Source organism: Mercenaria mercenaria, chromosome 5 (genome assembly GCF_021730395.1).
Source record: "Mercenaria mercenaria strain notata chromosome 5, MADL_Memer_1, whole genome shotgun sequence".
Taxonomy (NCBI): domain Eukaryota; kingdom Metazoa; phylum Mollusca; class Bivalvia; order Venerida; family Veneridae; genus Mercenaria; species Mercenaria mercenaria.
Window position 1 is genome coordinate 5,379,821 of NC_069365.1, and position 13,558 is coordinate 5,393,378.

Consider the following 13,558-nt stretch of genomic DNA (forward strand, 5'->3'; position numbering starts at 1 on the left):
GAAAATTTTCGACACAAGGTATCGTTCTAGGTAAATCTATTTGTAAATAATAGTGGTAATAGATAATTCAGGGATAACTTATCACAAAAAATAAAAACTTCCATATCCGAATATTATGAGGATGAACTATTTTTTTTTTCTTATTGTCAATGTTTCCTTAATATATCTGGCTTATCTAATAAGCATGATTTTATTTTCTGACTTCAGTAGGTGAGTGTGTAGTATTTCTACCTTAAATAGTATATGATAGCGCGATTAATCGGGGGCCTTGGACCTCTACACGCAGCCCGTCTGGGCTTACCGAGTCTTGCTTTAAGCACTGGTATTCGCAATAGGGGTCAAATGACCTCAAGGGGAGGGGTGCGGTCATGACTGTTAAGATAAGACTATTATTATTGTTGTCGTCTTGGTATTATTATTATTATTATTATTATTATTATTATTATTATGTACAACGCCATTGAATATGTCATTGTATAAAAATAGGCGTTCAATCAAATTATTCAGTTTCAGTTTCGTACACACGCGATGTTTTCTTTAAATGGAAAGTATTGAGCAATTACTCTTTTCTCGTTAAAAAATCTTCATCAAAGACCTCTTACATATGCACACATATTTAGCTAAGTTTTTAGGTCATCCGTCTTTTCTTTTTATTATTTTTGCCTTATTACTGCCTAGTCCTATGTAAGAGTTAAAGAAATTGTAAGTTACATGGTATCCCTTATCAGACAAGCTTTTCCTTGCTTAATCCCTGACAGTCAAAGAAAGGCTCGTAAACATTGACATTATTGAAAAACTCGCCCCAGTCATCATCTCAATGCTTTGATTTTGGTATTATTTGTTGCGTGCTTTGTTCTTATTAGTTTTCAAACACTGTGTTTCCATCATGACTTGCATCTTTAATTAGACATTCGTCGCTTTTGTATAGCGATATGACATCCAAAAATTGTACAGCTTTCAAAAATGGTCTATTTGCCATGGATCTTTCACAGCAGTTAAATTTTTCAACTTGATATAGCCGAATTCTTTGTACAACGAACTGCAGTATTCGTCTGTTACACTTAAAGATTGTGCCGTAATATGTTTTCTCCACGCACTAAGGGGAGGAGGTTTGCGTAAATCAGCAGTATTTTTCTTCCTACTAAGAGATTTAACAAACAGTTCATCTGTTTTCGTGAAAGGTACGTCAATAAAGTTAAACACCTTTCGAATCGTATCTAAAGGTAAATCTACCATGTCTTCATATCGTAGTGTATAAATTTGTCCTGGATACATTAGATCGAGTTCTTTCGCAATTGTGCGATCTTTAGACATCTGTTGGCACATATATTTGACACGGCCTTTAAAAGTTGATAAAATGTGTGCCTTACTGTCACCTTTCCTCACCTGGGAGTCTAACATCGCCCGAGGATCTCTAAATAAATGAATTATTTTCAAATTTCTAAAACTTTGAAACAAATGTTTTACCATCTCCATTGTCATTCGTATAAATTTTTCAACGACAATTTTTGATTGTTTACATCTATTAGTGAGTAACGGCAAACATGTCCGAACAATTTCCATAGCACGTGTCGTATTCTTCAGCATTTTGTTATCAACATATTTAAGAGCACTAACCGCATATAGCACTGTTCTTTTTCCGTACAACTTTTCCTGACAATTCAAGAACGGCGCAAGATGTCTGTTAACAGGGTTTCTAATTGGAAAGTAATGATTGGCTAATGTAGCAAGGTCTAGGTCCTGATGGTTACACGTGATCATTTTCCTCACAGCCTCTGCTCCTACCACAGGATGTACGTTATGATGAACATTCAACACATCGGGGTGTGGCTGTAGCCTTCTGTAAAGAAAGATTGAGATAATTATGTAACATTTAAGGTATCCGATCCACAAATAAGCAAGTTCTATATAACAGCGCTATATAAATATATCAAATATTGATGCCTGGTAACCTCATATAATTTTGGTATCATTTGAAAGTATATCATCTACTGAAAAAGAAAATATAAATTACATGATAAAAATATGTTATAGAATTTTTATTTTTTACTTTATAGTCTTCAATGATACTTCAACAGTGTAAGATTTATCATTTTGTGGTCATAAAACAGGACTGTAATTATTCTTGCATATTATTTATGGTCATCTTATTTATTAATTCTTGTTCAGCAGACACAACTCTTTCAAATGATACCAAAAAATCATGGGGTCACCAGGCATCGAAATTTACCTATTTGTGGATCGGATACCTTAAATAGAGATACGTCGATATTTAAGAATTATTCGATAATGTAAATTCGAACACGACCCGATTTGATTTTCTAATAAAAAGGAAGACTGAAAGACTGACGTTATTTATGAAATAACATATGGCAGAACCATGTCTTAATATATTTAGACATGACGAAGAGTTTTACGCCTTCAGAACAATTTCACGATGGCGTAGCCCATGCGAATTATTCCACATGACGCATAATCCGTTCGAAGTGTTTACATAATTATATTAAAACATGGTATTGCTATTTATTATTTCGATTCTGATTTGTCCTTTATATAGAAAAGTTGACGAACTGGGGGAAATACCATTGACTTGCAATGTATGACACCAAATAATAGGTCGGTATGACGTTAGTAGTTACCCTGATTGAATAATATTAAAGAACGACGGGACCTACAATTCCCGCGAAATATTCAGGAGTGCGTAGACGTCTTTTGAATTATTTTTCGCAAGAGTGTGCCAGTAAAGTGTAACACGATCCTGTTATATAATTTTGAATTGGACGTCTTTTACTTACAAAAGTAGATCGTATATTATAGCACTCTTTCCCGACTGTACGGCGCAAAATGATATTTGACATAACGTCAACATTAACATGTTATATTGAAAAAATATATATTATTTTCATATTAGAATATGCGATGAACGTACCTCGAGTGCGTCACAGTATTAACGACATGACGTGTTAAAAAGGAAGACGACACAAAACATGCATTTTTCGTGGTTGGGTAAAATCAGTTTTTCTCGTTTTTGATGCGTATTAATAGTAAATCATATATAGCACCCTTTCGCCTCGTCTGAACACTTGACTAGATAGATATATATCTTTATTGCCTCCAAAGATTGAAGAGTACATATTATAATATAACATTTCAATTTACAAAGCATAATTACAAAACAATAGGTACAATATAAGTTCAATGTACAAATCACAATTGCATATTAAGATGAATATTGGATATCAATTCCAATTATAACTGAGATGCGAACACATATGTATATTATATCTACATATAGTAGTAACAGAAACCTGTATACATATGTGAGGAATAATAATTGCATCAAACGATTCGTAATATCTGCGAATTTGTTAAGTTTTAAAAGCTTATCGAAACGAAATATAAGCATTTAGTTAACAAATATAAGCACGTTTAGAACAAATTATTTTAAAATCATTAGATTAGAACGAAATTGGTTCATTTTGTTACCCAGAGACACTTGTAGATCAATTATGTATCCCATCACATAGTGGTGAAGGGAAGATATTGATTTATTCCTCTGTCTGTCTGTCTGTCTGTCTGTCTGTGTCAGTCTGTCTGTCAGTCACAAATCCTGTCCGCGCTCTTAAGTCAGACATTTCTCATCCTATCATCACCAGACTTCAACTCCAACTATTTGACTAAAGTCCTCGGCCAAGTTCGATAACTAGTCAATCCAAGCATATCGGAATTACGACTCTTCGGTTACCGAAGGTCGGCCTTTTTCGGCGACGCCGTCTAAATTCGTTTTCGTTACCTATGCCACGTGACTTCAGTTTGCAAATCAAACTACTTGATAACGCATTATAGATAATTTATCAAAATGGAAGATTTATGCAACACTCTGCCTGATTGGACGAGACTGTCAATTTCTTTCACTCTGTGGATTGTGCTACGCTGAGTGAAATGTAGACAAAGCGTTTGTCCTAAACGACGCTGTTCACAGTTTTAAAGCTAACTTTGGCTCAGTATATTTAGCAAGAATATTGATATATCTCAAAATGATAAGTAAGTTTAATAAATATGATAAAAACCTGTTCAAATACCAACATATATCAAATTAAAGAAAGAGCTGAATACGGTCTGCGTATCACATGGATAAGGGTGTGATAAGAGTCTTTTATGTAGAGAAGTGCTTTTTAAAAGATTTTCTTTCTTACAATTGTCGTCTGTATATGAAAAGGTTTCTTGCTTTTTTTGACTTATTCAGATTGCATATTAAAATGAGTACTTGTTTGCTCTGATATATTTGTTATAAATTATTTAACTGATTTATTATATATGAATATTTTTCTTTAGTATGGTATGCAAATATTGAACTCAGTTGAAATCTGTTTTATTATATATATGCTATATAATGACTGAATCTCATTACACTGAAATGAAGGTACGCTGCATACAGTTTATCTATGTGATATGACTACGGTCAAACTATACTTATGAAACAGAAATATTGAAATAATTACAATTGTAAGTTTTGCTTCACCTTCACATTTTTATTGGTGTGACGTCATTGTCCAAAGATTCATGAATAGCGATTCTAACACGATCTGCAGCAACTGCTATATAAACATATAGCGAAATCGCCTATACATGAATCTACGATAAAATATGGTTGGCTGTTACATTTCACCCCCTATGATTGTAACATAAGAGATTCTACCTCAGTTCCATTACATACGAATTATTTCAGGGCCAAACGGTTGAAAACAGCATTTCAAAAACATAAATTTAATAAGTCATACTGACTTATGTGTAGCTCCGTAAACTTTACGTGACACGTTCTTATCTCTACGAGCGAATTCAATTAGCTCAATTATGATTCAGCGGTGACGTCATAAATGTATGACATAAAGTATGACGTCATAATGATGTGACGTCATATAAAAGTTAAGTTCGTCACTCGTAACACAGGGTCAACTCGTCTAATTTGATGATTCTGTTCATAATTAGTGTGCGAGCTGTTAGATTACTAATTTATAAATACTCTCAAAATTCTGATAAAAAAAGAAACAAATATCTATACGTTCCATTGGCTATGCAACACTTTCTAACCATAGGGGGTAAACTGTAACAGCATATGACCCGAATGACGTATTACGCTGAAAATGTAGTACTGTAAAATGCGAATTATTTGCGTTGTTAGAATCGAAATAATAAATATGTTCCAATAATTTTATCAATTAATAAAACATGGGCAGTCGTTTGGATGCGAATGATTAAATCACTCGTGCTACGAACTCGTGATTTAATTATTACGCATCCAAACTCATGCCCATATTTTATTAACTGATAAAATATAGGAACAGATTTATTATTTCTTAAATATGCATTTGTTAAAGCGGGATCAGTTGACCTATTTTAGAAATAAATAAAAATAATAAATAAAAAAATCCTTTAATTGATTTTTTCTCATGTATTCTAATCAAACTTGATTTGTAGCATCTTTATTAGGCCCGCAGCCAACTTTGTTCAGCTGGGACATTTAACCCCTTTTAGGGGCTGCTAGAGCTAAAACTTGAAATGCTTTTATACAGCGTCTCATGAACAGCTTGGTGGATCTTTGTCATACTTGGTCTGGAGCATCATTATAAGGTTCTCTTCCAAATTTATTTATATAGGAACTTGGGCCCTATTAGGGACCACTATACTAAAAGTAGATATGCCTTTCTTCGCATTAACCACTAAAATGTAATGGATTTTTATCAAACTCGATGTGTAACAATATCGTAAGGTCTCCTGCTATTTTGTTACAAATGGGGATAGGGACCAATTTAGCTAAAAATATAAACACGTTTAATGACCTCTTCTCATGAACCGCTTCATGAATCAATCTACTGCTGTAATTATTCGTCTAAGGATAAACGAAACAAAATTGCAACCCTACGAAACCATTGCGAAAAATTAAAAGAGAACCATTTAAATTGTTAAAATGCGGTGTTTAGTTTTGCAGTTTAAAAAGTGTTAGATGAATGTTAAATGAAAAATTCATAAACTTCTTTCCTTATTACAATTCGCCGACCATCATTTTTAAAGATATTTCTTGTTACTCTTGTCCGCACTCCAAGTCAAATCTTCAAAGGGCCTGAACAGGGCGTCCTTGACCATAAGTCTTCCGCAAATTCGATAACTAGCCAGATCGGCCCAGGCACTTCGGAGTTGCGGCCCTTCAATGACCGAAACTCGGCTTTTTAACTCTTGTCTGCGCTCCAAGTCGAACAGTTCTCAACCGATCTTTACCAAATGTTTTTGACCATAACTCCTCGGCCAAATTCATTAGCTAGCCAAATCACCACAGGCACTTCAGAATTATGGCCCTTGAATTACCCTAAATCAGCCTTGTAATCTTCAAAGTGTGTTTGTAGTGAGTGGACAATATATAAGGACTGACTTACTAGTTAGATGATTAGGCAGTTGTTGGAGATACGCGCTTTTCTCAAAAGCAGCTCTAGTTTAAAGTATAACGTATATGGAATTTTATTCTTAATAATGTAAGAATTGGAAGTATTCAGATACTGATTGTTGATTATATTTTGTGTAGGTCACATAAAACCATTTAAGCATCTTATATGAAATGGTCATCAATTTGATTTTAGAAAAGTATAGCCTTGAATACTAATCTTACAGTGCCATTTAATACGTAAATATTTTATGTTTTATTTTTTTTTGTCCATATGTGTTTGTTTTATAATATATAGTCTCTCATATTTCTTTTAGAAAGGTTTTCATGAATATTTTATGACTATGGATGTATATGTAGTGTCATGAAAAGTGAGACTTAAATAAAATATTGTATTGTATTGTATCATTAATTACACCCTGAGTTCCAAAAGCATCATCAATTCAAACAGTAATACAGATAGGGTCACGTGGGATTACTTTTGAGTGCTACTGTGATAGCTCAATATAATTTCTATTAAAATATTATCAATATGGAATTTCTTTTTTATATATTCAGATTTCCTGTACAATATGGTATGATAACTTGGAGTCATACCCATCCTTGAACATCATACTAGATTCGCATATTGGCTAATCATGAATGCTTTGCCGAAACAACTGCAGGCTAATATGCGACTGTTGTGTGCCTTCTGGTCATGATGGTACAACTAGTACAGTAATAATATGGTAACATATATAATGATGAAGGGTTACTGTGAATCTTTGAGTACCCACCATTGGCAAAAAGTGCATCCTAGCCATTTGTTGACCTTTTTATTGCTAACGTTATCTGACGTAAACGTCAAAACGTTCTACTTGGTATTAGTAGTGTACAATTAACACTTCATCTAGCATCACCTTAGAACTTCACTAGGCAATTGCGTAACTTTTACGTAAATTTGTTACTATTTGTGGCGAGGTATATACAAAACCGGCGTACCGAATAACTTAATATTATAAACCATCATTAACTTTCTGAAATACTCTCCAAAATCAGGTGCATAGGAAAGTTTTGTTTGAATCACGCATTCTCCTCTGGATAAATGTGATTTACTTACTGACTTGTTCCATTTAGAAAATGTATAACTTTTCCTGCCCTTGTTGAATACATAAGACTTCGTAGGTTCTCAAACTCGTAAAATGATTCTTTGTGGTGTTGAAAAATACTGCCAATATACGTTGACCCAGTGTGCATGTAGGCCAGTATTATAACAATCTTCCGGTTTGATGTATGTGACTTCCGGCTCCTGTTAAAGATTGCGCTGTCTAATGTTGAGGCATGTTTTCGTTTTAGTAAGCTTGGGACCGGAGGAAAGAAGTCAGATACTGCATCTGAAAAAGGCAAATTAGCGTAAATGTACTTAAAAATCCTAGAAATTGAAATCCGTATTGCACAAAATGTAAATCCGATTTCGTATCCAACCGGCGCCTACACTGCTTTCATTAATACGCCTAACTCTGTTAGTTGTTATAGAGAATGCTTTATAAGCTCAGAAAAAAAAACACAGAAGTATGGTATTGTTGTTGTTGTTGTTTTTTGTTGTTTTTTGTTGTTGTTTTTTGTTGTTGTTGTTTGTTCGGTTTTTTTTTTGTTGTTGTTTTTTTTTGTCTTTTTCCGACAAGTTCTGGGATGTTTAGCCCCTCGTTTAACAGCCCTATAATTTCCGATTTTGAGTGATAGCGGGATATCGAATCGTTTTAAAAGGTTGAGAAAACGTATTTTAACTAGGAAATCATGTGCTTTTATGTCACTTTTTTATATAAGCGTTCCCCTACCAGGTATTGAATATTGCTCTGTGCTAACAATAGCTGAAACTGGAAGAGCATTAAAGCACCTGCTCGTGAACTGCTTGATGGATGTTCATCAAAAGTTTGACAAAAGCAGTGTCAATAAAAGGTTGTCAGGTGAGCGATAATGGCTTGTAATGGAACACCAAGAAACATTTGTTTTTGTTTTGGGTTTAGCGCCGTTTTTCAACAGTATTTCAGTCATGTAACGACGGGCAGTTAACCTAACCAGTGTTCCTGGATTCTGTACCAGTACAAACCTGTTCTCCGCAAGTAAATGTCAACTTCCCCAGGTGAATTATCAGTGGTGGAGGACGAATGATTTCAGACACAATGTCTTTTATCAAATCGTCACGGAGAACGCCCTTTGATCGAACTCGCGACCCCGCGATCTGTAGACCAACGCTCTCCCTACTGAGCTACGCGGGCGGGTCCAAAAAACCGTTCACGAATCGGTTAATGATCATTCTCCAACCTTGGTCGAATGCATAGTTTTATTTCTTATATTCGTTGTTGAAATGGTTCTTCTTGGTTGCACTAAGGGATTGACATAGCTAGAAATACAAATGAAAAAAAAATAACGACTTCTCCTCGTATTTTTTATCTTCCCTAAATAGTGTCAATTACCTCCCTTTATGGGGAAAATACCCTTTATTCAACAAAATTGACCGCTTCAGCTTTTGTCATGTATTGAGATACTTAAACAACCTTAGAACAACAAAGTATACTTGCTTGTGACAACAATGTTTAACGTGTGACATAATACTCCAACATTAAATTTGTATTACGACAGTTTTGATAATTCTTGGACATCTGTTTCCGTCAAAGTAAAATGACGTAATAAATCGATCAGTAATGAAAGGTATACAGATCGAAAAGTAACAAAATGTTTGTTTTGTTCTTTCAATAAATATTTCAGTTATATATGGCGCTGAAACCTAAACAATATTATTGGATTCGTCACAACTATTATTCTACATATGAATCAACGGTCGAAGACGAATGACATCAAATGCTCTCTGAACTGGAAGAACATTGGGCTTACCGAGAATTAACGGGGAAAGTAAATTCTTCTTTACATGGACACTATAACCCTACTGTCTATTTAAGTGATACACGTGTAATACCAAAACACGACAGCTCTAGCCGCAGGCAGTACTTATCAGATATTTATCTCATATTTATCAGTTAACAAAAGTACACCAGTCTGTATATATACATTTAAAGTCAGATTGTGGTCGAGAAAAATATCTGATTTTATTGTTACCATTTTTTTAAATCATCGAAGCAGATGTATTTTTTGTGTGTCTTTGTTTTAAATGAACAAATGCATATAACAAATTGCCATCAGTGTTAAATACCTGTGAATCAAAGACGGTGTATTATGTAGTTCTGGATGCCCTAACTTTACTAACGATATTTCTTATATTTTTTTCTGTCCATCGAGTCAATTACGACATGACCTGCACCATTTGTTTACCTAACATGTGCGAACCGCAACAATGCGCATTAACTCACATAAGAAACAGATGACGTCAGGCAAGGTTCGTGGGACGTAGTTAAAGGCAAAGAAAATCTCCTATATAAGTGACCCCCCCCCCCCCCCCCCCAAATACCAGACTTTTTAATCCCCAATATACAAGATCCTGTCTGGTCCAATCTGATAAGGGTCCATAAAACCCCTGTAGACTTGACATGTAGCCTAATTATTGTCAGAGAATCATAAATTTTATTGCCTACAGATAAATTGGTTATTTCCTGTGTTTTGCATTTTACTGATTGGAATGCTGTTTTTTTTTTTTTTTTTTTTTTTGTTGTTTTTTTAGAATGTACACAAAATTATTTTAATTGATGTTGAGTAATGACCCAGCCAATTTAGTAATAACTCTTATAGCAAAGCAATTCTCACTCCTTTACCATTAAAGAATTACTTAAAACTTAATAAAAGAAATTAAAAGTTTGTTTATTCAATGATTATGATCTTAAAAATTAAAAGTAACAAAATAAAACCAGAAAAAAATGATAAAAATGATAATAGCTGGATTTTATTAGAAATTAAAGAAGCGTTCAGTTGCACTTTTTAGTAGATAAAATGGAATATGGACAGAACGATTTTATATATTAAAAATGCATAATTCCCCTTGTGTTGTCTAAATAACGATTCTTTTATGTATAATAAAATCCAGCAATAAAGAGATATCATTGTTCAAAATACACATAATCTAAAAGCTATGTGCCTGAATGCATTTTTGATTATAAAAAAAAAAATAGCAATGACGAAATTTAAAGTAAAATCTTAATTATGAAATTAAAAACGTTTATTTATGTTTGATATAGACCTTGTATGGCCTTACTCGAAAACTTTATAGTATATACAATCTGTTTATATCCTTTAGATTATAAATTATTATTATCAAGAAATCTAAACTAGCATAAAATTTGTTTAATAACGTTCATAATATCCTTTTAACCTTTAATGTCCATTAATAATAATATCATAAAATATTCTTAATATCATTTTTATTATAATTAATTAAGAAATAAAACATAATAAAATTTTAATACTTCTAATTTCCTTTGCATTTAAAAGACTTCAATCAAAAAAATATATTACATAATACTGTTACAAAAACCATGATACAAAATCATAGTAATCATAAGCAATTAAATACTGAAGAGCTGCTATATGTAGCTTCTGGGAAATTTATTACATTGTAAATATAAGGATTTAAGTTTTTTCTGAAGTTGCTTTTTGTATGTTCTGTGGGAAACCATTTCAAATAGCTGAACCAGAATACAGAAAAATGTATCTGAAAGATTCACTTTTTGGTTTGGGCAGTTGGAGATGAGATGACGTTATTGTTCCAAAATGTTTTGTGTTTTGTTTATAGGTGATATGGTGACTTTTCAGCTTTGATGGTGGAGGAAGACCCCCAGGTGCCCCTCCGAGCATTATTCCATCACGGGCACCTGGGTAGAACCACCTACCTGCTGGATAGCTTCCTCATATGAAGAATTCAACGCCGCTAATGTGACTAGAACCCACATCCTTGAGGCACAAGTGATTTGAAGGCAGCGACCTTAACCCCTCGGCCATGAAGGTCCCTGTTCTAGAATGAATGTCAGAAGCAAATATGAGTGAATCTTTGAGATACTGAGGAGCCATGCCATATATGGTTTGTACATAACAACTGCTTTTTGAAATTTAACTCTTCCAATTTAGTTCTGAAAACAGTGTAACATAAAACCGTTTATCGAGAATAGTAGCCCCCTTTTGAAAACGGATTAATTTATCTTCTAAGACAACACCACAGTTTCTCCAAATTACACAAAATGAGTCGAAATGAGGCAAAATGTACGAGCCAACTGCAATGGTGGACAAAATATTGCAGACAACGGTACCCATTTGAAAGTCATGTGTGTAACTCATCTTAAATTATGTTGCATGGTCTATTTTATGTGAGATTAAAATAAAATAGAACAAAGATGTCTTGAAGCAAATATGAGTATTTGAATTGATAAAAGCATATACCATGGCCGATTCGTGGTTAGGTTTCAGTACGAGGTGATATGTTACAGTATATCAATATCTCTGAAGCTGAAATGTTATAATCTCGTCAGTCAAAGATTGTGAAATTATTTTGAACCGGTGTTACAAATCAGTGCAAGTCAAATACTGTGGAATTATCTTGAACCGGTGTTACAAATCAGTGCAAGTCAAATACTGTGGAATTATCTTGAACCAGTGTTACAAATCAGTGCAAGTCAAATACTGTGGAATAATCTTGAACCAGTGTTACAAATCAGTGCAAGTCAAATACTGTGGAATTATCTTTACCGGTGTTACAAATCAGTGTAAGTCAAATACTGTGGAATTATCTTGAACCAGTGTTACAAATCAGTGTAGGTCAAATACTGTGGAATTATCTTTACTGGTGTTACAAATCAGTGTAAGTCAAATACTGTGGAATTATCTTGAACCAGTGTTACAAATCAGTGCAAGTCAAATACTGTGGAATTATCTTGAACCAGTGTTACAAATCAGTGTAAGTCAAATACTGTGGAATTATCTTTACTGGTGTTACAAATCAGTGTAAGTCAAATTCTGTGGAATTATCTTGAACATGTGTTACAAATCAGTGCAAGTCAAATACTTTGGAATTATCTTGAACCAGTGTTACAAATCAGTGTAAGTCAAATACTGTGGAATTATCTTGCACCAGTGTTACAAATCAGTGTAAGTCCAATACTGTGGAATTATCTTGAACCAGTGTTACAGATCAGTGTACGTCAAATACTGTGGAATTATCTTTACCGGTGTTACAAATCAGTGTAAGTCAAATACTGTGGAATTATCTTGAACCAGTGCTACAAATCAGTGTAAGTCAAATACTGTGGAATTATCTTAACCGGTGTAACAATACTGTAAGTTAAGGGCAGTAATGTCAAAGACTATGTAATTATCTGGAACTCCAGTACTTTCCCTATGTTTTGTAAATTAATATGATGATGGTGATCGGTGTATTGATTTTAGCGAGTTAAGGTAGTTCTGCACGATAGGATCGAAATTTTTTCTACAATGTAGAATTTGATTAAAGTCTGATTTTTCAAAACATCGGAATATAATAAGAAAATTCAGCAAATAAAAAAGATAGGGTCGTGTGGTCTATGGGAAAATCACAACTTTCATAACATTTTCGCGAATAAAATTTTTTTACACGGTAGATTTTAATGAAACTTATCACAGTCGTAAATAAATATATGGCATATGATATGGTGAAATAAAATGTATAGGTCCGTGTGCTTATTTTTGAGATACTTGGCTATGATTAAAGTGAACCGCCTATTTCAAGCTAATTTTAAGACATTATTTTGAATTATTTTATGTGTCATATGTTTTAATATTATATTTTAACATTAGAAAGATAGTAACAGTGCCATTTTAATAAATTTACTCACTGGTTGCCATTAATACATAAACTGATTTTCGTTTCCGTACGCCGAATCCAGGCATTATTCTACGTTTTCCGGAGAAATTATTTGTCTGCAGTTTTTAATGAGTTAATGAGAAATACATCACTTACCTTTTGGGATATTCCAAAATTCTGAAAAGAACAGTACAGAAAGTATCAATAAAACCAGGATCCTTTTGATTGTTATACATCTTTTACTTTCCGATTCCATTTTCACACAGTATTCATCAATGCCACTTGTGTGCCTAGAATGTCCGCCTTGGAGTATCTGTGCTGCTTACTAGTTGACATCCGATTATTGGTAAGTCGTCACGTGTTTA

The 13,558-nt window shown here is 33.6% G+C and overlaps 1 protein-coding gene across 1 annotated transcript; it reads right to left on the reverse strand.

Annotated features, from left to right (window-relative positions):
• Positions 1 to 58: 58 nt before the first annotated feature.
• On the reverse strand, positions 59 to 13,558 carry LOC123558756 (carbohydrate sulfotransferase 3-like). Its single transcript, XM_045350625.2, has 3 exons — positions 13,350 to 13,558; positions 7,536 to 7,809; positions 59 to 1,840 (listed from the first exon to the last, which is right to left on the reverse strand). Exons 1-3 carry the CDS (start codon positions 13,447 to 13,449, stop codon positions 958 to 960), a joined length of 1,257 nt encoding a protein of 418 aa, XP_045206560.2. The 5' UTR covers positions 13,450 to 13,558; the 3' UTR covers positions 59 to 957.